This window comes from Acinonyx jubatus, chromosome A2 (genome assembly GCF_027475565.1).
Source record: "Acinonyx jubatus isolate Ajub_Pintada_27869175 chromosome A2, VMU_Ajub_asm_v1.0, whole genome shotgun sequence".
In the NCBI taxonomy this organism is placed as follows: domain Eukaryota; kingdom Metazoa; phylum Chordata; class Mammalia; order Carnivora; family Felidae; genus Acinonyx; species Acinonyx jubatus.
In genome coordinates, this window is record NC_069383.1 from 81,454,841 (window position 1) to 81,481,969 (window position 27,129).

At 35.2% G+C, this 27,129-nt stretch overlaps 1 protein-coding gene across 8 annotated transcripts in view; it reads left to right on the forward strand.

The window, feature by feature from the left end:
- The window catches only part of CACNA2D1 (calcium voltage-gated channel auxiliary subunit alpha2delta 1), a 487,283-nt gene that overhangs the window by 278,846 nt on the left and 181,308 nt on the right, over nucleotides 1-27,129 (forward strand). For all 8 annotated transcript variants that reach the window (XM_027071753.2, XM_027071754.2, XM_053218537.1 and 5 more), the window contains exon 5: nucleotides 18,667-18,708. In XM_027071753.2, coding sequence (XP_026927554.1) covers nucleotides 18,667-18,708 — 42 coding nt within the window. The remainder of the gene's footprint in view (nucleotides 1-18,666; nucleotides 18,709-27,129) is intronic.

Consider the following 27,129-nt stretch of genomic DNA (forward strand, 5'->3'; position numbering starts at 1 on the left):
GTTTTACTTTTTCCTTTCTAATTGTGATACCTTTCATTTCTTTTTCTCACCTGATGGCCCTAGTTAGGAGTTCTGGTACTATGTTAAATAGGAGTGGTGAGAACTGGCACGTTTGTCTTATACATCAACTTTCCCTGAAATTCTGGTTCATGAAATTGTCTTTTGTTTTTAATGTTTACTTATTTATTGAGAGAGAGAGAGAGAGAGAGAGAGAGAGAGAGAGAGAGGTAGATAAGCGGGGAGGGACAGAGAGAATCATAAGCAGGCTCCATGCTGTCATTGCAGAGCCTGACGTTTGGGACTCCATCCCATGAACAGTGAGATCATGACTTGAGCCAAAATCAATTGTCGGATCCTTCACCGACTGAACCACCCAGGTGCCCCTTTGAAATCATCTTTTTGATCTGATAACTTAGATTTTCATATGAGAGTTTTCTTTTTTTCTTGCAAGCTTTTAATTCTATATTCTGATGCATAATTAGTTATTAGTTTGTGGCTGCAAGTGACAATGGAAGAAAACATGAATAATTTTAATCCAAAAATGGATGGTCACATTGAATGCCATTTTTATCAGACTCTCTATTTTCTTATCTGAATGTATGTGGAACAAACACCAACAGAATGTTGTGGAACTTTAGAACATCCGGTTCTCTGGCATGGGGGCTTTGTTTGACCTACTTGCTATTGTTCCTTTTCTTAGTACTCTCAAATGTCAAGGGTATTTCATTGAAGATTATAAACTGTCTTGATTCATGCTTTGTGACTCTCAGAAAGAAACATCAATGACGAGAAAACCCAAGGTCTAACTATAAAAGCCCTGCTTGGCTACGTTGAAAGCTTTGTGACTTTAGAACGAAGACGGGCGGTTGTACCATAATTCATAGCTCTGCCTGAGAGTGCCAAGAAAGCTCTATCTTCCAACCGCTTTAAAGTTCTTCAGGTGATGTAAAATTCAAGGTTACTGTTGAGCAAATTAAATTCATCAAAACACTTTGATTTCAAAGGGTATCAAACATCTATTGCATGGTTTGAAAGGTAGTCGATATAATCACATTAATGCTAGTCAACTTGGTATTGTGGAAACTATAAAATTTAAGAAATTTTCATGGTAGGTTATAGAATTTTACAAAAACCTTTCAGGAAGAAAGTCCAAGCATATTTTTGTGAAAAAGAGAAATCTACTTGGCTTACCATTTCTATTCCCCTTCTAGCCCACTTCAAAAAAAAAAAAAAAAAAAGTAGATGTAAATGATTAATAGTGATTAATAATTTTGCTTATGGAGATTTTATATATGAACTTGTTACTTGAGATTGTGCATATGAGCAGCTCCTTTTTGGGGGAGAAAATGAGAGTTTATTTACTATTATACTAAAATTATAGTTCTTTCTCAATTATTTATATACTTTTAAAGAGGTGCAGTTAATGTAAGAGGAGAGATATAATTCTTTTAAAAGTAGGGTAGCAATATATTATGTGGGATTATAGAGTGTAGGTGGATTACATAGAAAAATCAGAGCTGATTTCTGAGTTGCTTGCGGATGGATTTTCCAGCTTCTCCCTTTGAGAAACTGATGTATGTCAGGAGTTTAACTTTAACTGCTCCCAAGCTTCCTGCAGGTTTGTTTGTGCAGAGCAGTTTGGTTACAACGGGTACCTGATACCAAAAGTACATAGAAAGCAAAAGAAGTCCACAAAACAGGTAATTAAATAGGCATTATCTGTGCTGTCACCACATTTAAAAGCAAGGTTTATTGAGTTATAGCAGAAGTGTGGACAATTAAGTTGACTGCATAGTGCGGCAACATTTTTTGTGTAAATTTATTTTTTTTAAGTCACTCCATTACATATTTTGCAATTACATTTTGGTGTGTGTTTAATATTTTATTTTATTATTTTTAAAATTTTTAAACGTTTATTCAGTTTTGAGAGACAGAGAGCATGGGGTGGGGAAGGGACAGAGAGACAGGGAGACAGAGGATCTGAAGCAGGCTCCAGGCTCCGAGCCGTCAGCACAGAGTCCAATGCAGGGCTCGAACTTGTGAACCGAGAGATGATGACCTGAGCCGAAGACAGATGCTTAATCTATTGAGCCACCCAGTTGCCCCTTATATATTAAATCCTACATATTAACACCAAGTCTTTAAAGATTTAAAAATTCATTTGTAGTTCTAAACCTGGTTTTTTGTAAAGCCTCTGTGCCTGTTTTATTCACATTACAAACGGTTTTGTTTTATTTTTTTGTTTTTTTTTTGTTTTTGTTTTTTAGTAAGTTGAATGTTCAAAGCATTAGATGAGATGGTAAATAAACTATTACTAATACATGAATTTTGACATTATCTAAGCAAATATGCCATGCTCAATATATTCCTATCCAAAGATGATAGTATTTTGCCAACACACTTGACTGTGTTTCCTTCATCCTTGAGCTATTTTGGCTGCCCTCTAGGGAAATATACTGTAGCAAAACAGTATTTTCTGACACCCTTTTCTCAGCTGATGAAACCTTGTCTTCCTTATGTACCCTTACACCCTGTGATTGTCATTGTTCCTTTTATGTCAATTGCATTACACTTGGGCTTGTTGGCAATAAACAGGGAGATTTAAAGAAGCACAGAGATCAATTCAGAGAAAGTTTTAGCTTCAATGAGCTGATTTTCTTTCACTAATGGCAGAAAATAGCATTTTAGAAGCCAACCAGGAGGGAATATTGTTATTTAGAAATTGAGAGATTTAAGACTTAGTATTCCGATGCTAAGGATGCTTGTGTTGTTTATCGTTAAATTTAATATATTTACAAATACATAGTATACTAGTCTGATATTATTAAATGAAAAGAGGACATTCACTCTAAAGGAAATTATACGAGCTTTCAAGTTAGATAGATCTAGATTCAAATTGCATTTTGCTACTCAGAAACTTTGAGAAATTGGCTTTTCTTCCTGAACCTCTGTTTCCTTACCTGTAGATTATAATAATATACATCTTGATAATTGAGAGTATTACATGAGATAGTATAGTTTTGTATGCTAAATTATTAATAAATGGACAGTGTTATCATTATTGTTGTTTATACCTTGTTTTACAAACACAGCTCTACAAAGATCAACCAGCGTTTATTTTTTGAATCCTATTCTTTACCTCATCAAGTTCAGTGCAAGCCTTTTTCAGTATTCATGAGAGCATGCATATATGTTTCATGTGCTGTATTCTCTCTGGGAAGAAAAAGGAGTGCTGGTAATCTTAGGTCCTCTTTTTCCTGTGTGCATGTACAAAGCTCATACGTTACTTAAAATGTTTTACTTGAAGTTTTGTGCGGGTAAGGATTAAAAACAACTTAAAGAACGATATTAGATTGTTTTCTATTGTCTTTGTATATAAGCGTATAATACTTACTTTGTATACAGGTGTATGGAGACAGAGATGGTGGGGAGACTATTTGGCGCCCCTCCTCCTTCTGACTTTTAGAAAACTATTGTTGCTGCAATATTTATTTTAACTAGCCTGTTGAATAGGTGTTTTGTAGTTTGCTCTAAGAATGGAATCATATACCTTAGAACAATAATGCTTAAAGGACATTGGTGGCTGGAGAGAGGAATTTAGAAAAATCTCCATCAGAGCAATTCATATATAACTTTCTTGATATCCGTACACCCAATCCAGGTATGAGTCAATGACTAGTCAATTAAATATCAATAAGTGGTCATACAGACATCAATAAAACTGTTGTTACAATTTTTAAGGCATCCGAATTTGTGAAAGTGGTATTTTATCACAAATAAATTTGTATTATATATGTAGAGAGCTGATGGTCTATTATGTCCTTTTGCATAATTTGACATTTTTAGATGCTACTATGGATCCAAGAGTCATTTAAATTAAGTTTGGAGAAAAATAGTGAAATGATCAAGCTTCAGTTGTGTGATTGAGCTATTATTTTATACTTAGGGAAATTGGAGATTAAGTCTACAATGACTAAACTAACTTTTAGGGAAATAAAATCTTGAAAATACATATTTTTTAATTATATGTAATTTATCACTGATTTTTTCAGTCTACTTTGTTTTGTTTATACATGACCAGTTTGCCTTTAGTTTAGAAATTGTGTCTATAGTTTTTATTGCAGATAGTCTTGCGTCCTTTTCATGAGTTCCTGAGGAAGCTAGACTTTTAATCATCTCAACAAAACAACTGGTGGCAACAGGAACAACCTTACTTAAATGTCACTTAAAATTCTTAATTTGTGGGTTTTAGCAAGGTGTCAGCATTTTGTGTGCCTTTGACATCAGGAATGACCTCTGTCTGGGAAGGTTGTACCTTTTAACCTAGTTGTGGAGTTAGAAGAATCACATAATGTAAGGTTTGAATTGAAGTGTGTAACTACCTGACTGTTCAGGTCATGGCTATCAACGTAGGTGATCTGCCGGATGGGAGGTACGACAGCCAGTTTTCTCTTTTGTGACTTTCCTCAAACAATCGGTAAATAACACACTGCTAGATTATAGATGCAATCATTTTGATGATACCCTCACATATTTCAAAATGATAATTAAATGAACAATGCAAGATAATTCTATATGCAAAATTAGAAATACCATTGAAGCATACAATGCATTTGACTAAAGATTTATTCCAGCTTTGCAAAACAAATACTCCATGGCCTTTCTAGGAGGCCTAAAGGCTAGAGCAGTTTGTAATTTTTATGTCAGTCCTTTGAGATCATTGTTTCAGATTAATTTCAAAGCTAGTGTTCAATGGTACAGTATCTTCCTCCCTTCCAAATTATACCTGCAACACTAGTGAATTTTAAAATTGTTGGAAATACAATACAGTGGAAATAATATAAAATATATTTCATTGATATGATAGTATCTTACAAATTAGGGTTACTAGATTTAGGACATAACATACTCAATTACATTTGAGTTTCAGATAAACAACAAATATGTCTTTTGTATACGTTGGAAACATACTTTTTACTGAGAAAAATTCACTATTCAAAATTCATATTTAATTTGGTGTCCTCTATTTTATCTTGTGGTGCTATAAATACTAACATTTTCTAAAGCTCATAATAAAAATTCTTAGCTCAAACTTGCCTCAACTTTCTATATTTATTAAGATATGATTTCTTTTTCTGAGCAGTCTTAAGTGATTTGCAAACAATACTAGGTCAGTTGCATTATTGTGATTTTTGTATAACTTGCTGAATGGAAAGGACGTTATGTATATTACTATTTATTAGCTTTGATCATTTTTAGGTTTCTCATGTACTGTGTTGCATATAGTTTGAAAATTTTACCTTTAACATGTAAAATAGAAATGACAATTTCACTAGCTCTCCTTTTAATTTACTCATTTTTCTTGGGTGTGTCTAGAGCCGCTTAATTTTTACTCAACAAATAACCCATGTTAGTGGCCAAAGTATACCACAGATGGGAGGAAAAAACACAGCCTTCCAATTTTGTAGAGAGGAAATTGTGTCTGTGAAGGTTAATTGGCTGCTAATACCCTCTCTTCCCACTTCTCACCTGGATATTGACTTTGAAATTTCTTGATTCTTTAAATGTAGAATATTTTCATACTGATTTTCTTATGCACTAGGAAATAAGTCAACATGATCAAAAGACGAGTATGTTGATGTGTTCCTTTGTTCATTAACACATCTGGAAGCGTAGTTTAAAATGTAGACAACTCCATAATTGGTTTGACTTCTCTGCAGGATTTTTGCTTTCCACTGAAGTGACACCAGCCTCTGGTGATTGAAATAACTTCATTTAGGCAAGTTCTTTAGCTGATCAATCTTCCTTTGTCCTCAATTTCCTGTTTAAAACTATGTGTATGCCATTACTTACACTTAGGCAAGGTAAATGGCTTTTATTTTAATTTTTGGAAAATTTCATTTGATATTTCAACTTTCTCTTATTCTGTTCTTTTTGTAAAATTGTATCACCGAAACAAATATTTTCTGGATACTTAAATCATGGCCTTGGTTACAATTGTATAAAACCATCTAAATGTAATTTGAATACTAGAAAATAATATTAATTTTATATATCTGTATTCAAAATTTGCAAAATTCTTTCAGTTAAATTATAACATTAAGTTATCACTGCAACCCTTTGAATTTTTTTGCCCAGTTGATAAATTAGAACACAAACAACTTTGGATAGATTAATTTGTTTGCCACAAGAAACTAATAATTGAACCAAGGAATAGAATTCAGATTTTTTTAAAATTGTCTTTTGTATTACATCATGTTGCCGCTGCTTGGTACAACTCTGTCTATAATATTTTGAAAAAATTCTTTAATACTCTTAAGAACAAAGGTTATATTTTCTTTAAAACTTACACATTATAAAAATTAAAACAAATAATGTTTAACAGTTTGCCTTAGGACTAAAGCTTGGTCCACAGAATTTTCTTACTCTGTTTCTCTTTTTTAAAAATTCGGGACAGCAGATGAAATGCAGTATACAACGTTACAAGGAGTGTTTTGAGAGTCTTATGGATTCCTTGAGAATCTTTTGGATTCTGGCTTTCATACATTAACACTTAACAATTATGCATGTTTTAATTAGAGGCAAGTTATATCTGAGTGAACAGTTAGAATTTAAAAAAGCTCTTTGAAATACAACTTAATTAAATACAGTTACTAAAACTAGGCTAATGAAGTATAGGCTACTAGGAATTTGTTTCCAAAGCAATTATGTATTATTCAGATGGAATGGAGGGCTTCTAAAATGCCAGAAATTATTATATTTATGTCTTCTGCATCAGCCTTCTTTCCATTGTAGTGTTAGCAAAACTATTTTCACAGAGCCGTAGTACAGCATGAAACAGTAATCTGTCCCCTAGAAAAAACTGATTTCTCCTTTGGTTAAATACAAATGAATGGTATGTTGTTACATGAATGAAAGGTAGCAGCGGTTGATCTACCTGATTGTCCTACATGATTAGGACAGCTAATTCATACAATAATGAAGAGATTGCCAGATTGTTATCTGGTAGGATTAATAGGGTTGATTTTTTTCATATTACGTCTTAAAGGGGTTCATTTAAGCCATTTTGTGGATAGTTCCATTTCAACATGTTCATCCTCAGAAAAACAGTTTCTATTTTTCAGGGATAAATGAATGTATTTTGACCTGATCTTTTCAGATATAAAGAAAAATGATGATGTAGAACTTCTTCTTACGCTTGTACATATTTTTACAGAAATATGTCAGAGGAATGGCAAGTGAATAAAAAAGAATAAGCTTTGCCTTTGTTTTTCAGAATTGAAAGATATCTCTTTAGATCTGTTGAGTGTTCACATGAGAAGAGAAAGTAATCAAAGACTCTCCGAAAGAAATAGATGAACACGGCTACTGTGTCTTCTTGGGTGATCTAAAGCAAAACACTTAGAGGAAACATCAAAATATATAGGTGGAATGATTATAGAGACCGTATTTATCAACTGACTCATCATTTTGTAGTTGAGGAACCAAAGCCCAAGAAGTCACACTGCTAACTAGTCAGTGCTTAAAGCCATGTTTTGATTTAGCCAAGGGCTCAGTAAATAATTCAACGATACTCTTCATGTGCCTATGATAAGATGTTGATTCCCTGCCCACATCTCCTCAGCCCACATACACACTCCTATAGTTTTCTACTCAAGCATCTGCAAATCTTTGCTTGCCCCCCCCACCCCCTCAGTGGGAACAGAAATTTGCAGAAATGAAAGGCTTCAAGCAGTGACCATTGGTGTGGGTGAATACTACCCTTGAGAATCAGCAGTTCTGAGAAGAAGTGAGCCGTGCTTGCCTACCTGCTCTTTAACACACCTCCTATTGAATTCATTTGTTTCCATGTCTCCTTTCTCCACTCTCCCATTAGTGTGTCCTGGGATCACCTCTCACATGGATGATCTGTGCTTAAATCTTAAGCAAGTATCTGCTTCTGGGGAACCAAACTAGAGTTAGTGGTAGCAACTTGTTCTCAAAGACCTTGTCTGTAGAGGATAAAGCGATTAAGCTGGTAACTCAACAGCTCTGTGAGGAAGGCAGGTTTGTTCAGTAGTCCCTGTAACGTAACTTTTGATGGACCTCCAACGAGACATTGAGGACAAAGATGATCAAGATACTGTCTCTCGCCTTACAGGGCTCAGATGAGTGAACACAATATAGTGTGTTAAGTACAAGGATTGAGGAAGGGGGTTTAGCTGATCTTTGCATCATTAATTCCACACAACAAACCAGTGAGGTACTTACCTAATGTTGTTCTCTGATATATAGAGGAGGAAAATATCAGGTCCTATTATGAGAGGTACCTAAACTTTGATTTGAAGTGGGAACGTTAGAAAAGTTTTCCACAACATAAAAAGGTTCATGAGCATCCACAAGGTATGAAAAGGCTTTATTCCAAAATCCTGAATAGGAAAGGTGGCATTTTCCCCTCTGCTCTAGAATTTCTCCCAAACACCTTTTCTTTCTCGCTGTGTTTTCTACCTGTAAGAGGAGCCAGACCACACGTACTTTACTCTTAGCTCTCCCTTTGCTCTTCCACCCGCACTCAAGAAAATCTCAGCAACTATTTCCTCATGGGAAGGAACATCCCTTATTCCATATGCTAAGTTGTAACTCTAGCTTATTGTTTAGAATTTCTAGTTTTGTTGTTGTATATAGAGTTATCTGTTTTTTTAAAATGTATAAATCTCTCTGCTTTAATAAGGTGGGCTTTTAAGACTATTGCCAGATAGAACTTAAACCTAATAAAATATCCAGGGTGAACAATGATGTATTAGCCCAAATTGTCAACTTATGAGGGAAACCAATTGTCTCAATAGGGGGGGTTGGGATGGAGAGGAGGAGGGGAAAGGAAATCAACAAGCAAACTACCATGATATAAGGTTGATTAACTTTTTTATCAATTTATTATTTTCGAGAAGATCATATCTATCATATATTCAGAGAATTTTCTAGCATTTAATGATGTAATACACGTAAATGCCATTCACATAATGGACACATATAAAAATCTCTTCTTCTTCTTTCTTATACTATTATAGCCCCTTAAGTCCAATGAAAGGTAAATTGATTTAATTTACCAGCTTAATATTCTTTGAAGCTCTGATTTTTGCCAGATTATTTTATACTCACTAATTCATTGGCCCTAGTGTGAGTCTTTATATTTTGTGTTAGTATGATAATTTTCTGAAGTTTATAATGATTAATTTGAAAAGGCAGTGCTAGTATTACAATTGGATAAAATTAACACGACTCTATTACTAGGACATCATATACTGTTATGACGAAGAACTGTTAACTTTGATCATGAGTCAAGAAAATCTGTGGGCTGTCAAAGTCAATAGGAAGAAACATAGAAAATAAAATATGTTAGTGGATTAAATTTTAATGTTTTAGATGATTATACCCAAAGCTACATTAGAGTTATAGATTAAAGGAGATTAAAAAAAGTTCCTCAGCATCATGGATGTGTTTGTACAATTCTAGGCTGAATTTCCTGGGAGATTTGGTAGCTGAAGAAAATAATATATTTATCTTCAGATATTCTACTTTTGCTTTTCTTCTACAGTTTAAATAATATATTTGTCAATATCATTTGGAGCACTAAAAACACCTTACAGGCAGATTCTTAGTAAAGTTTATCAAATGAAGAAATATACTGCTACAGCTCTTACTGTTTAATAGGAATTGATCTTTGAAGTTCAACAACCAAGAAACTCTAAAATCACAGTCCAATTGGAATTCCTCTTTGATTTCCTGTAGAGTGAAAGTGGTTTATAGTTTACTTCAAACTTTTTTAGAGCTATGTACTTTTTCTCTACCCTGATGCGAAGTATGGGTGCACACGTGTGTGTTTGTGTGTATTTTGCTGTTATTTTTAGTCTAGAATTTCTAGGAGTTCGTTCTAGGCTTATGTTACTCATTTATTCATTTATCTGCCCATTCAATAGTAGTTCATACAACATTGCAGTCCTTGTGTAAGCACTGAGTAGGCACATAATAGGATGCTGTTTCTACTCAATCAAAACAATTTTATCCCTCCTTTTTTTCAACTTAGTTTTTGATTTCTTTTATGTAGAACTGGTGAACATTTCCTTCGGTGAATATTATATATATTTTTTTCTCATGTAGGATGATATTTCCAATTTTGTCACTAGCCTCATAGCGTGGCTTGGGGTTGGAGTATTTGAGCATCTTTGTAGTTAAGTAATTAAACATAGTGAGGACACCTGGGTCTAGTATCTTTTGTTGTAAAGACTCGTCTTAGATGACTTTGACTCATTGATTGGTTAATGTGCTGGGGCAGTTATTAAGGAATACTTCAGTTTGCTAGCAACATAATGACAACTTAAAAAAAACCCACAACTATAATATTACAAATACATAATAGCAATTACCCAATGAATACATGTAAAATGTGTTTGTGAAAAGTAGCAGCAGTAAGTTTAAAAGGCCAAAGTTATTTTCCAGGTCTTTCTTCTTCAATTAGGTTAAAGAAATTAGTATTAAATTAAATTCACATTTTAGGGGCACCTGTGTGGCTCAGTTGGTTAAATGTCTGACTCTTGGCTTGAGCTCAGGTCATGATCTCACAGTTCATGGGTTCGAGCTCAGCATTGGGCTCTGTGCTGACAGTATGAAGCCTGCTTGAGATTCTCTCTCTCCCTCTTTCTCTGCTCCTGCCCCATTCATGCCCCCCCACCAAATAAATAAACTTAAAAAAAATTAAATTCATATTTTAAAACAGATTGTAAGGCAACATTAAAAGAAGAGACAAGACAAATGAATGTGTCTCAAAGATTATCGGATACTCTTTTTATTATTAGATGAACTTCATAGGGTATCTATGGAATTCGATGTCTATAAAAGTTGATTATTATATATTCATGATAACAGTACATGAGAGGGGTTAATACTTGACTGGGCGTTAAGAACACCTGTTTTAGATTCAATTCAACTGCTGTTCCTCTTAGCTTTCAAATACGCAAATTGAGATAGATAATACCTTACTACTTTATTTTTTTTAAGTTTATTTATTTTGAGATAGAAAATGTGAGCTGGGGAGAGGCGAAAAGAGAAGAGAGAGAATCCCAAGGTTGATGGCACAAAGCCTGATGCGGGGCTCCAACCTCCGAACCATGAAATCATAACCTGAACTGAAACCAAGAGTCAGCATTTAACCAACTGGGCCAACCAGGCGTCCCTTTACTAGTTTATTTTTCACAACCAGTCTCAAAAAAGCACATGTATTTAGATTTCTAGCCTTAGGCTAGGCATGCGTATAAATCTCAGTATGTATTTCTTCTTATGAATGAATGCTGAGAGTCAGAGAAAGAATAGATGATTGGTAGTTTTCTATGATAATCTTTGAAACCATCTTAGCAATATCAGTCTTCTTTAATAGAAGGTGTTATATTCAAACATATAATAAATATTTGTATAGTTATTTCATTTTTTATTATGCCACTAATTTTTTAAAGTTTATTTGTTTTGAGAGAGAGAGCGAGAGAGCGCACTCGTGAGCAGGGTAGGGGCAAAGAGAGACTGAGAGAATCCAGCTATCAGCGCGGAACCTGATGTGGGGCTGATGTCATGGAGCCTGGCACAGGCTCGTGAAACATGAGATACATCCAACATCAGGAGTCAGACACTTAACCGGCTGAGCCACTAATGCAACTAATTTCTAAAGGCTGATGAGAAGCTGATGTAAAGAAATTGATAGAAATCATCTTAAAAAGTTTAGCTACTTGCTAATATACTAATAAAATATTAAGTTGGCAATAACAGATTTTTTTTTACCTTTAGTGTATCAGAACTATTAGAAAAATACAAAATTTTTTTTATATGTGAGCTAAGAAAATTGTGATTTTTTTTGGCCTCTTTGATTTTTTTCTTCTGCTAGAATTGCTAGAATTTTAAATTTTAGAAAAGAGAAGAAGCTTTATGCCAGAATACATCTGAGTTTTTATACCACACATCTTTTTTGCAAACCATCTGAATGTGAATAAAGAGAAAATGGACACACAGAAAGGGAAAGGGATGAGGAAGGAATGGGTCTTCATGGATGCAGGAGGAGTTGGCATCTGGGACACAGAGAGTGGAATTAGGCCTAGAACAGTTATGTTCCCATAATGCCACTAAAATAAATTGACGTTCTGGCAAATAGTATTGACTGTTAGTGACAGGAAATTAGGATGAAAAAAGGAAAAAGAAAAACACTGTAGGGAGTGTGATGTTTGTATCAGTACTATCAGTTGTAAGATTCAGAAACACATTCTAACTGGCATAAGAAAAAAATAAATAAATTCCGTAATTGAGAGCTAGTAGAAGTAGCCTCTGTCACACCACGGTTCGTTAAACCTTTCAGTTTTTGCAACCATAGCTACTCCTGAAATCTTCCTAAGAAGGGAGTAGGGAAATGAGATAATATCATTGGATAGATTTAGGCACCTGTTAGTTTCTGTGGTCAGAGAAGTAGTGTAGTGTAATTTGCTAGCCAACTGAATCACGTGGTTGGAAGAAACCGTTTTCCAAAGACAGTAGGGTTTCTAAGTCGGAAACAAACAAAGAAACAAAGCAGATCCTCATGTTTACTAGTTGTTAAAACATGAGAACCACTGACTTACTCTATGTGAGGGCTGTTCATGTAATTTTCTCCAGCAAGATGCCACAGTGTGGCTGTTAGGATAGATGCATAAACTTTTGGTTTAATTCAAAGTTGACATTTCTCCAGTCAGGAGTGTGTGAGGATGAAGGCGTAAGGTCCTTTTTATTATCTCTTGTCATATGATGTGAATGTGGGTTTATCACATGTCTTCAGTCCAGTGAGCTGTTACCACCAATCTCCTGATGTGACTCTGATCTCCGTCTTTATTTTTCCTTTTTATTTTCATCAACAGCATGCTTACATGTTCAACCTCAAACAAATATAATGACACACAAATACTTTTTTTTTTTTTCACAAAAACCACTGTCTTTAATACACGGCTTTAACCACTTTCAACTCTTGTTGGAAATATTTGCTCACATTCACCCCCAACACACGCACACATGCATGCACACGCCATCATACATACACACATAGGTTCCTAAGTTCTTTTATTCACACAGTGCCACAGTGCAGATTATCACATCCCACGTACCATGGTTGACTTGAGCACAGTCAACGGCAGTGGCATGTGTTTACCAGGTCAGATTGTGATAAAGATATATTGATCAGAAACATAAATTATAACTGATTTGGGCTAAACAGTATGGATCTTGGTGGGCAGGAACCATTAACACAATTCATTTATAACAAGAGTATCCTTAATAGTCATCTGATTGACTTCAGTTTTGGAACTGAAGAGTGATAAATACTAAGACTGCGATTTTCTTGAGAAGCAACTTTAGCAGACAGTATGGTTGCTCAGAATATGTCAGGCTGTGGATCAAGTGCAGAGTCAAGTGTACAGCCAAGAAAAGAGAATTGGTAAATAGGACACGAAGTTAATCTCTATTTGAATTTTCAATGTGTCATATATTTCAGATGTTGGCTATAAAATCTCAATTTTCAGTTCCAATATTTAAATCTTTTCGCTGGCACCATCTTCCACGTGGAAGCTTTGTATTTATGCTTCCGATTTTTAACATAAATTCATTCTATTCATCAGAGGCCAACTTTTATAGGAAAGTGGCATGCAAGGGACTGTCACTTGCAATATACACGTTGAAGATGGAATAGTCTATTTTGTCCAGATTTAATTTTGACTCCCAGTAGACAAAGGGATACTGAAGTAATTTATCTCTCAACTTGCTAGGGGATGTTTTCAATTTCAGTAAGCAGCAGCAGTATATTAGCATGGAACATTTGGGTAAATTTGTTTCAAGGAGATAATAAATAACTAAACTACTTGGTTAAAAATCAGAAACAAAACAATTTGTGCTTGTCATCTGGTGGTGCTTAAATGATGGAAAATAGCTCTCTAAAGGTTTAGCTAATCTGTGAATCTAGTTTGAGGCTGTTGCTGGCTTTATCTTATCACACTGCATGTAATACCCTAAAATCCACTAAGAATCTTTGTATTTGAATGCAAATATCTTCCAAGATGATGTTAATAGTGTGCATGAAAACATCTAGCCAGAAGGATAATGGAGAAACCAGATGACCCAATTTTGCATTCTGTGCCTGTGATAATTAGCTGGTATGCCATACTTTTACAATATTAAAAGATACTGGTACAACTATACATTTTTTGGAGGAGGGACTGAGGGAATTTTGAGTGACAGGATAGGTGAATGAGTCAGAAACACACCCACACACCCACACATACATGCTTGAACTGATTGTAAACAGAGGAGGAATGTTTTAACTATCTGAAGTTCTTAACTCTCCTATTTTGAAACCTGCGAAAGTTTTGGTTTGGATGGTCATGGCATTCAATGATACTAAGAGATATTCCTCATCTATAGCAGATGAGAGGAAGTGTCTCAGCGCCTCAGTCTCTTGCCACACAGGAGTCAGGAGGGCCAGAATTTGCTTCCTACGGCCAGGATATGGACAGTCTTCACTTTCATTTCTCCAACACGGTACAGAGTTAAGGTTGCCAAAGTACTGTTGAACGAGTGAGGTGTGGCTCCCTCTGTTGGTTGGGAGACCCCAAAAATCTGCTGTACAAAGTCGAAGTAGGATTGAGGCAGGGGACAGCTGATTGATCAGCTAAAGGAAGAAGGAATCCAGCTGATACTTCCTTTTTATTAATTCTGACCCCCTCATTATAAAAACATTTTAACTGTTTTTATACAATTACGCCTCCTAATTTTCTTTTAGTACTGAGTTAACCTTAACCAAAATTTATTCCTATCAAAGAACACCAGAACACAAAATGTGGGCTGGTTTAGCGTGACTTGTCCTTTATTCCTAAGAATTGTCTTTTATCCCAGTCCCTTTAAGATTGATCTGATTTCAGCCAGATTTAGTGTAACATAGCTACACACATCTTATATATTTTCACGTAGCAGAAGAGATAGCTATAAATGAATCTGATAGGAAAAAGAATTATGACTCCACCAGCTTAGGATTTTCCTCTAGCTTATATTTAAAACGATTCCTGAGCCATTCTGAAACTCTAAACAAAAGCCACGGTAAAGCAGATCACTGTAATTTTCTCTAAGAAGGCATGAAGAACTGAGAGTGGAAAAAAATATTTATGTGTGGTTATACAAATTAAATGTTCTGTGAATGTTTGCCGCTTATTTTGGTATCATAGTGCCACATAAGTTGAGCTGGTTGAAAAATTAAATGCAGTTACAGTTTCCCCAAATCCTGATACCCTACACAGATTTATGCTTACTAAAGTGGATCAGTTGAGCTTTTCTGTTAGGTAAAATAAGGGAATAATGGAATATGCTTGCTATCAATTCAAAGCTTAGGATTTGGGAAAGTGTATTTATAAAAAGAAATGCATCTAAGCCAAAAGCTGTATCACATATGTTAGTGAAGAAGAAATTTTGTTGTAAGGCAGGGGGTGTAATCAGGTGCACATTCCATTAAGGTCTTGTTCTCTTAGTAAACCACGACAAATGTCTAAGAACACATTTGATTAAGTACTTAAAGTTTTGTTGTTTTTCTATTAAAAAGTCACACTTTGGTTTCCTTTTCATGTATTTATTTTTTTAAGTTTATTTATTTATTTGGAAAGAGAGAGAGAGTTTGGGAGGGGCAGAAAGAGAGGGAGAGAGAGAGACAATCCCAAGCAGGCTCTGCACTGTCAGCCCAGAGCTCGACCCAGAGCTAGAACCCAAGAATGGTGAATTCATGACCTTAGCTGAAACCAAGAGTCAGATGCTTAACCAACTGAGCCACCCAGGTGCTCCTCCTTTGCATTTATATTTTGACCCTGTAAGAAATGAACATTGTATAAAAGACCTTTTTAAAAGTAGGGTTAGAAAATACCCAGTTACAATGAGAATGGTTGTTGTATGTACAGTATTATTTTATGACTAAGGTTTTTCTTTTCAGTTTACTGAATACAAGAAATCATTTTTGGGGATCTCATATCTTCCGAGTCTAGAAAGCCTTGTGCAGATACATAAAATTTTAAAAAAAGCTTTGTAATACACATTTTCAATAAGTTTTAGAAGCAATATAGAGTTTCTAAAAGAAAAGTAATAAGATTTTATGTAAGATACAGTATCATAACCAAAGGAAAAACATTTGGAAATTCTCAAATAAACTTAGATTTTCTTCACTTGAAATTTAATGTAATTTCAACTTGTTTTCTAGATTTCAATTTTGTAAATATAAGTAAGGAGTTGGCAGAAATAAAGTCTAAAATGAAGATAAACTTACTCAATATTTTATCTTTGGATGGAATCCACATTTCAGGTTGAAAATTGTCTCTGAAGTATAAATTATAGAGTTTGCAAGAAGGATCAATAAACTCGTAATTAGATCTGGGACTTGGGTGGATTCAAAAGATTCTCTTATGTTGTGTATGTGATGAATTCTGATTTTGTATTTTAACTTTGTTACAGAATTTATGCTGTAAGAAATGCTTCAGAAATTAGAACTTTTATGCATGTTAAGATTCTTTAGCTACTTAAATCTTTCTAGAAGAATTAAAGGGTAATTTTTAAAGTTCTGTTAATTGTAAATGAAATAAATTCAAACTCATGGCTTCATTCACTATTATGAATTATATGTTCTATTATTTATTAATATAGTCTTTGGTTTGTTTCATCTTCAGAGAGATCTTATTTTTTTTTTTAACTGTATTCAATCTTTTTTGGGGGTAAGAGAGGTGGAGAGAGACAGAATCTTAAAAAGGCTCTGCACTGCCACCTCAGAGCCCAACTCAGGGCTCAGACTCATGAACTTTGAGATCGTGACCTGAGCTGAAACCAAGGATCAGGTGCTTAACTGACTGAGTCACCCAGGTGTCCCAGAGAGATGTCTTTTATAGAACTAAGGCACTCTTGATATATTTCTCAAACCAAAAAAAGGAGGCAGATTTTGCTCTAAATAAATTTGAGAAACAAAACAAGATGTGTTTTACTCTCGGAGATTTAGAATGTGCATTCATATACAGAGACTCTGAAGTCAAAAAGAGATGACTTTAATTAACTTTATTATTTATTCTAACGTCATAGGACCATAGAACATCTTGGAGATGGGGTGGGGTGAAGGGGTATATATTTTAAGAAGCACTAATTTATTGAATTTTTGACTAACTTCCTTTGTTTTTAAATGTGCATTGTTTTTCTTTCTTTTTTTTTTCCTAAAGTTTATTTTGAGGGCCACAGAGACACTGTGAGTGGGGGAGGGACAGAGAGAGAGAGGGAGACAGAGAATCCGAAGCAGGCTCTTTTTGCTGTCAGCCCAATGTGGGGCTTGAACTCACAAAACCATGAGATCATGACGTGAGCTGAAATCAAGAGTGGGATGTTTGACTGAGCCACCCAAGCACCCCTTATTGTGTTTTCTTGTAATAAAATTTTAGAGTATCCATGTTTTAAATGTTAAAGAGACACAGAAAAATGTGTTTTTACAAAGTGCTCAGGTTACTACTGAAGACATATGGAAGATGGATTTTTATCTTCAATCAGTTCAGGAGAAGAAAGGAAAAGGAAATCAGTATAAATGGAGTATTCTGACATTGTATAGAACTAGTCTTGAAGCCTCAAGGAATGAAACTTTTAAATTCCTTGACAATCATTTTGTTCATTTTTTTTCTTTCCATTTTCACTCTGTGATGCAATTTATGTCCATAATTTATAGTTATGGCATATTTCAGCATTATTGACGGCTGGCAGAAATGGGTGTATACATTTATTCTTCAAGAGTCAGTGCTGACCCACCACTTTGGTACAATAGCAAAGTGTTAGTTTGTTAGATAATCTCATTGCTTTGCCTAAGTATTTTTTTTAATTATTTATTTTTGAGACAGAGAGAGAGAGAGAGAGAGGGAGGGAGGGAGGGAGGGAGGGAGGGAGGAGGGGCAGAAAGAGAAGGAGACACAGAATTGGAAGCAGGCTCCAGGCTCTGAGCTGTCAAGCCCAGAGCCTGATGTGGGGCTCAAACTTGCAAACCACGAGATCATGACCTGAGCCAAAGCTCCACGCTTAACTGACTGAGCCACCCAGGCGCCCCTGCTTTTGCTATCTGAATTCAATTATTCTTGATCCCTTTTCTGAACCTCATGAAGAAATTTCTGCCAATATTGTGCAGATGTGCTTTTCTTTGATCATTTCAACATGTGATATATGTATTTTTTAAAAGTCATGGTGTCAGCAAAATATTAAGCCATATTCTTACATTTTTTTCTTGAATTATTCTCTACAGTTTCATGATTTATGGGTATGTGTGGGTGTATATATAACTTTTTTGCTTTATGAATTCTTCATTTTTTCTTGACAAATGGTTCTGACACCTCTACTGAGATACTTCATCCTCAATGCAAGATGTACTATTAAATATCACTGATATAGTATTTTAATATGTTTTTCAAAATATTGGCTAATCTTTATGCATCTTTGTGGAGTGTATTGTGAAAAGAATTCCATGAGGGGTTTATTATTTAAAATATGCACAAAATGTATTCAGAACTTGATCCAGTATATTTTTACATTTTTACTGAAATCAGTAAAGCACTCTTCTTTTCTTTTCTTTTTTTTCTATAGAGCAATGAAGTTGTCTACTACAATGCAAAGGATGATCTTGATGTGAGTATTGGAAGTTTTACATTATATTCCAAGGTAAACTGAATTATGCTTGGATGACTGGCTTTACAGTACAAGCTGACCTAGCACGTTGAGTTTTTCAGAAAACGATCTATAGCATAAACAGAACTACTGGTGTGACCCAATGAGGTAATGATGAGTTGTAGTGCTTAAGTCATCTCTAACAAATTATCGTTGGCATCTTCCTAGGTAGAAAAGCTATGTGTTTCTCAGGATCTGAGCTCTCATTGCACCCTGTCCAGACCTCAGCCCACAGCACTGACTGTGATACTCTACATCCCTTAGCGGTATGGAAGACAGAGGTTGGATCCCATCCATCTCTGTAAGCCTGGCGCTTATTACCAGGGTTACTAGGCAGGTCTCCTCTGACCTGAACTGCCCTTACCAGAGGGGCCACTTATTTCACGTACAATGTGAATGACATCCTGGAAGCTGTACAACAACTGGCCTTACCTGGACAATCTTTGAAGCATAGTAGGTGTTCAGGAAGCCCTTTTAAATAAATGACTATAATGTACATAGTCCAATGATTTTCAAACATGGATTATTTTAGCACAAATAAGTTACTTCTAACTTATGATTATGGTGGAAGCATTTGCAAAATAGCCAACAATTCGACCCTTAAACTCATTTAAATTCTCAATATATTTGAGAAATATCTCTATACTCTTAACATATTTATCCAACAATGTGCGTTGAGGGCTTCTTATATTTTCAGTATTCTGCTGAGAGCTTAGGATATGTATCAGTGAACAAGTCAAACAAATGTCAAATAATTGTTATTTGTTCTTCACACTCTTTTTATCTGACTCAAAAAAATGCATTTCTATGCTTTTATTTAGAATTGTCTTCCAGAAAATAATTTAAAAACAAACACACACATAATAGATATGGTTTGTCTGAGATGCCACCCACCTTTTCAGGTTGTAAGACCAACTGAACTGCTCAACACCATGGTTTATCGAACACTCTGAAGAAAGTGGACTGTTTTCTCCATTTAATAAATGAAGAACTTGGAGTGTTTTAAAAAGTGTTTTCTTTTTACTAGAGATAGGTGCTTTGCTAGTGCTAACTATCCTCTTATGGTAAATATATATAATTATGATTTCACATGTGTATATATATATACATGAAATATATATATTTATATATGTGTATGATGTCATTTTAGTTAGGTAGGAGGTATATTAAGGACAAACCGATGGCTCATACAAAACATTTTAATAGTTAATTGTTTGGTATCCAAGTGAGCATTATTTTTGTACATTTTGTCTCACTGTTGGGATTAGTATTTGATATTTAAAAATTGTACAGTCATTAAAATATATATGCAAAATCCTTATCTTTCCTGGTAGGAAGTTAGAGCTACTACAGCACTAGTTACAGTTTTTTAAAACATTTAGTTTGTAAAAGTGTAACAAAGATTTCATAAAAAGTAAAGCCAATGGATTAACATGCTGGATCCAACCTGCCGGTCAACAAAGATGATACTGTTACTGATGAGCATAAGCTGAATGTTACCTAATGATACTGATACTGCAAATATGTTTTTCTTTCCTCTAAACCGATTAAATAAGTCAAATTTTTGATGTCAGGTAAAATAGTTTTATTTAAGTCAGGTTTTCTTATTATTTAGAAACTTATATTTTTTTTATTTAAAGTTTTTTTTTAACGTTTATTTATTTTTGAGACAGAGAGAGACAGAGCATGAATGGGGGAGGGGCAGAGAGAGAGGGAGACACAGAATTGGAAGCAGGCTCTAGGCTCTGAGCCATCAGCCCAGAGCCTGACGCGGGGCTCGAACTCACGGACCGCAAGATCGTGACCTGAGCTGAAGTCGGACGCTTAACTGACTGAGCCACCCAGGCGCCCCGAAAGTTATATTTTTATTTTGTATAGTAAAAGTGAGTTTTCTTTGTTCAAGATTTTAACAATCGTGCACAAATGTAGATACAACTGGGGCTCCTGGGTGTCTCAGTCAGTTAAGCATCCGACTTTGGCGCAGGTCATGATCTTGCGGTTCATGAGTTTGTGCCTTGTGTTGGGCTCTGTGCTGACAGCTTGGAGCCTGGAGCCTGCTTCAGATTCTGTGTCTCCCTCTCTCTCTCTGTTCCTCCCCCTCTTGTACTCTGTCTCTCTCAAAAATAAATAAAAAGGATTTTAGAAAATAAAAAAAAAAAACAAAACAAATGTAGATACAACTTTTTAGTAAGTACCATCCCAGTTAATATTAAGTTGCCCGACTGAATAGTACAATAGTATAATTCATAGTCTGCTTTCACTATGCTGCTAAGTTAGCAATGTGTCCATGATAAGTGGAACAGAGTACATGGGTTGTGTACTTGTAATACTTGAGCTGTGCTCCGTGCTTAGGTTTACATAATTTGCCTGCACAGATGTTTATTCATATATTAAAATAAAATTCCATGTAAGAGAGACAAGGATTAATACAAGTGAACCTATTGAACTTGTCATGTTTTTTGCCTTCTCCCATCCCAAAGAGTCTATACTGTTACCATAGGTTATAAATGTATCTATAAAAAAGATGCATTCTCTTTCTTCAACCAAGAGATGAGCTTTAGCAAGTTAAATCAAGACTCACTAAACAGCAAAATATCAACTTGCAAACTTAAAACTTAAAAAAAAAATGATGCTCAGAAAAAAATTAAAATGATGCTCAGAATTTCGAGAAACTATTTTCACTTCTTTATATATAAATAATGACAGTGCCAGAATAATTTGCAAAGAAAATTGTATAGTAGAAAGAGGGCTGAAACAGGAATCAGAGGGTTTGATTCACACTCCATTCCACCCCTAAAATTGTACTCACCCTTAAAGCTTTAAAATATATTAAAACTTCAACTATTTGCCTCTTGGGTAAGACATGCTACAGGTGATTAGGTGGTCCACAAATTTGATTATGGTTCAGAGTATTCCTGGACTACTGGCCACAGGGTCAAGTTTGCTAGAATTGTACTATTTCATGTAAATTTTTTGAAAATTTATTAAGAACTGTAGGATAATTTCATTTTATACTTCACTAAAACTTTTTATTGGGGAATTTTAAAGTGCTTTAGATATGAGGATATTATTACTCTTGGAAACCCTTAGACGCTGAATAAAATGAACCACATTTAATGATTAGTGTATTGGTTTGGCTGTTCTAGAGAGACCTAAAGTAAAAGTGGCTACAGGAAGACAAAAGTTCATTCTTCTCTCATGTGAACATCTGGAGGTAAGGCCTAATGTGTCAGGTCTCAGTCTTCCAGGCCCCCAGGTCCTTTTCTCAAGTTTTCTTCTCTCTTCAGTTCAGTGTAGCTTTTCCATGTTGTGATCAAAGGCTGCTGCTTCAATATATGTACAGTGATTTTTGCCTTCTAGATAACAGAATGGAGGCAAGTGTCAATAGAGGACATGCCCTTTGCCTTTAAGGGTATGTTGGAAATTGTACACATCGCTTTTATTTGTATCTGATGTCCACAGCTTAGGGACTAGCCTGGCTGAGTTGAATCAGGATGTAGAATAGAATCCTCCCCCAACATAGGCACGCACCCAAACAAAATATGGGGTTCTATTACTAAAGAGAGAGTAGAGAGAACACTAATTGGGAAATAATTAGCAGCTTATGAACATACCTTCAGTTTGCTCATCTTGACGAATTGAAGTTAATTCCAAAATTTCACTCACTTATCTGAGTGACTTCTATCACTTAAAGATAGTCAAAGTCTCCAACTTGGAACTGAGGAGAAAATTCTTTTTTACAGTTAAAATGAATATAAAGTGATATGCTGTACTGACTATTTTTTAGTCCTCCCGCATGCATGCGTTTTGATCACCACAATCAAATTGTTTTCTATAAGGGAAATACTTATTATCTTAAAGTGAAAGAAGTTAAGAAATGTAAGCAAATGTTGCACTTTGATATTCCACTTATGCTTTTTAGTAGTTACACATTTTTTTTGAAGATTTTTGCTGATCTGTGGAAATTGGATGGTGTAATTTACAAACCTTACCAAAAGTTTTGCAATGCAGGTGGATTTAATTGACTCTGATACTCACACCTTTATACAAACAGTGCTTGATATTTTATATGTCAAGTGTTCACAAATCATAATGCCATCTCATTGTTTTGGTTCGAATTGGCTCACCATCCCTGTTCTTTGTCCTGGTTTTTTTATGTACTGATTTAATTATGTGTGGTATTTTTATTGCTCAAACTCAGAAAGCCACATTCATTATTAAAATCTGGTGATTGGAAATTGTAGAATGTGAGTTTTATCACCACACACATCAGCAGCTAATATCTAATGAACAAAGGAACTAATTAGAATAGTAAATATTGAGACGTTATCCATTAAATAAATTTGTCCTCATTTATTTGAATGGTAACACAAATGTTTGAAAGCTAAATAGAGTTTCTCTTTTAAATGTTCTGCCTCCTGAAGGAGACTAAAGGATTCTAAATTCTGAGCCTGTGGTTATTATTTTTAACTTTTCCTCCGGTTCTGCGTTAGTGGGAGAGGATTTATTTTTCTGTCACCGTGCCTAGTGGGATGGTGGTCATTTTCTCCATTTTATACCATCATTTCGCTCACATCCATCATTTCGTTTCCATGTCCATGACGATGATATGATTTTAGACATTTTTCTCAAACATTTAAGAGCTATTAAAATGGTTTTACATTTTATATTATGCTTCTAAATTATCCATATCCCTTTAATAATATTACACATTATTAATATATAAATATTTCTAAAATATTGTATCCCTAATTCTCTGTTCATTGTCGAGATATTCACATTAGTTATTATTGCCTTTGTTTGGTATTTAAGACACTCATGAAACTTTTTTTTTAATGTTTATTTATTTTGAGAGAGAGCATGTGTGGGGGAGAGGCCAGAAAGAAGGACAGAGAATCCTTAGCAGACTCTGCATTGTCAGCCCTGAACCCAAAGCAGGGCTCAGTCCCACAAGCCATGAGATTATGATCTGAGCTAACATCAAGAGTCTGACACTTAACCAACCGAGCCACCCAGGCACCCCAACACAGATGAAGCTTTACTAGTTCTTTCCTAAGTCGTTATGAATTTTGTGAAGAATTGTGGGCACTTTCCTCTTGGAGGCACAACCAGTCTTTATAAATTATTCCCTTGGTGTCTCTCCATAAAGTGTAACTTCCTGGAGGGCAGCTCTTGTACTCACAGCAGGTGACAGAGCTCTTACAGTAACCAGCACATAGTAATCACTCAGTGAGGGATTTTTCTGAACAAGTCGGTGAATCAAAGTTCTAACAGAATCTTCACTTGACACAAATACGAACTGGATGAAGAATACCAGAGTCATAATTATATACAGTAAAACCTTGGTTTGTGAGCATAATTCGTTCTGGAAACATACCTGTAACCCAAAGCACTTGTATATCAAAGCGGATTTCAAGAACCTTTGGCTCAGTTACAATCATGTAACGTTCTGCGTCACATAGTACTCGTATGGCAAGACATCACTAGTATCTCAAGTTAAAATTTACTAGAAATGTTTGATCGCCTTGCAGATCACTCACACAAGTCACTTGCAGTCCAAGGTTTTACTGCATCTCCTATTTCTGTGCTCCATACTTCATGTCATTTTCAAGGATGCCCTTTCACCACCACCCCAGGTTTCAGCCAAGACCTGTGTGAGTCTCTGTGATGCAAAGGACTGGAATTGAAAGTCTGAAAAAAACACTTGCCCTTCGCAAATGCATACTGTTGACCAGAAACCATAGCATACGTTCTATGTCATTATTTGTTTTTAAGTTACAACTGTGACAGAAGCCAGAGCAAATGCTTGGAAAGAAATCTGTACCATTTTACTGTTTCCTAATCCTGAGACGAGAAAGGTCTTTCTTCATTTAAAATAGAAACCAGGCAGTGGAGGAATAATATGAAAAGATCAAGAACAGTACAGTAGAAATACTGTAGGGTTAAAGATCCAGAGGACATTTTTCCTCTGAGATATTTCAGATACTTCACGGAAGAAAAACATTAAATGTATGCTTAATGTCTCCAAAGAAAGAACCAGTGAACTGTGACCGATAGACTGACATAAAATTATCAGAATCAAAACTGCTAAAATAAAAATTCCATTGGAAGAAAGAACAGATTTGACAATGCAAGTTATCCAACAATGATTCACAGAGGAAGCAGGCAACACTCCCAGAATGTCAAAAAGGTTAGAAAATTATGGAAGGAAAAATAACACATGGAAGACAGTATGCAGAGATACAAATCCTAAGTCATGTGTTCCAATAGATCAAGTCAAAGCATATGCATTAGAGACAATAAAAAAAGGTTTAATGGAAGTAAGTATTCAGGTATGCAAAGAGATCTGTATGTAATTGTAGACTTGAAAGGCTACAGTGTTTCTTTCATTAGAGGAGAGAATATATTAACATTAGCTAGGACACTGGACCCAGGAATATTTTTTAGCAAAGATTTTTAAAGGATTTAGGCAAGATTTTAGAAGTCAAGAACTTTTATACTGAAAACTGGCACAGGGATATTCAAGAGAAGATTTCTAGTAGGCATCGAAGTATTTAATTGGCCTGGAATACTTTTATACTTAGCTTATGAGTAGACTTTGAAAACAAGTGTCCAAAATTTCCCCAGCCAAGTGTGAAGCTACAGGTGTCACAAAGCCAGATTCACCTACAGGTATGTTTCGGTATGCTGGCACAATGTTAAAATCAAAGAGAGTCTGAATATTTTGGCGTGTGATACATTCTCCAGTTTGCCACAGTCCCACTTCCCCCTGTTGTTTAACTCCAGCCTGCTTTACCTATGTACGCAACATACAAAATAAAATAAAAATGTAGAGGGTAGAATCCTTAGTGTACCAACATATAAGGGAAGGTGCAGGCAGCGTTTGAGAGTATAGAATATGAGTAGCTGGAAATGAAGGAGTAGCTTTCAAAAGATACATAAAACATAAAGAAGGCCATCAATTGAGTATATGTGGGATTCAAGATTAAATTGGGAATCTCCTGTTTCCTGTTATTCTTCCATGTTTATTATTCTGGTCTATCACCACTTAGGATTTGAATATATAGAATATTATATTCAAGTGTAGTCTATTGATTTTGTTTATTATAATGATGATACATGGCCTCAGTTAAAGGGAAAATAAGCATTCAAAGGTGATCAAGTATTCCTTTGGAATACAACCTTTCAAGTGGCTACATCTGAATTGGTCAGTTTGTGGGGAGCTATTGTGTTATAAGCTTTTCTTTCCTTTTTTTTTTTTTTAAATGTTTATTTAATTTTGAGAGAGAGACAGAGTGTGAGCAGGGGAGGATGAGAGAGAGAGGGAGACACAGAATCTGAAGCAGGCTCCAGGCTCTGAGCTGTCAGCACAGAGCCCGATGCGGGGCTCGAACTCACGAAATGTGAGATCATGACCTGAGCCGAAGTCAGACACTTAACCAAATGAGCCACTCAGGCGCCCCAAGCTTTTCAAGTACTGTGATATGAAACAATTCCTCAGGGGCATTTTATAATTTCTATACTCCTTTACTTTGATCAGTGGTATTTATATTCATTGGTGGGCTTAAAAATAAATACTTAGTGTCAGCCAGATTTAGCTAAAGCAATAGCTGAAGTAAAGGGGAAAATTAATGTCCCTTCAGATTGTGTAGTATGATAAAAAAATTATGACTGTAGTTGTTTAAACAAATTTTCCGATTGAAACTTAAAATTGCTGGTGTAACTGGGCTAAATTATTTGGTAAGCCACAGTTCCATGGAAGAATGTAAGGCACACAGCCTTCCTTGAAATTTAAGACAGTCATTCCTGTATCCAGTGTGCTACTTAATGTAAACATATCCTCTCCTCTAACTACCTGATGACGATATCCTACAATTTTTCTAATCAGATACTAAGTATTCTTTAAAAGCCAGCTCAAGTACTACTTTCTCTTGAAGACTTCCTTGTTTTTTCTAGGAAGCAAATGGTATTTCCTTCCTGTGTATGTTCTAAACAAGTTGTTACTCATAATCTGGTTTTATACCTTACCCTATAGCATTTGTATACAGGGACAGTATTTTCTAATTAAACTTTTAGTAACTTGAGGTAAGGATCTTATTCAGTTTCTCTCTAGTAATAGAAATAATTTGGAGTAATTGTTGAGATAATGCATGTTTGGGTAGGTGTTTATGTGTTTCGATACTCCTATTACTTTGCATAGCATTTGTAAGGACATGTTTACTTTTTAAAGTGGTGCTCTATTTGCATAGTAGTTAAGAAATCTCCCACAAGCATGGCAGAAGTGAAAATGTTTGTTTTGTGTCAAGGTTGGTGGAAACAAGTTAAGAGGGGAATGGCAAAACTGGCCTTGACTGTGGACATTGTTTTCTCATCCTGTCTCAT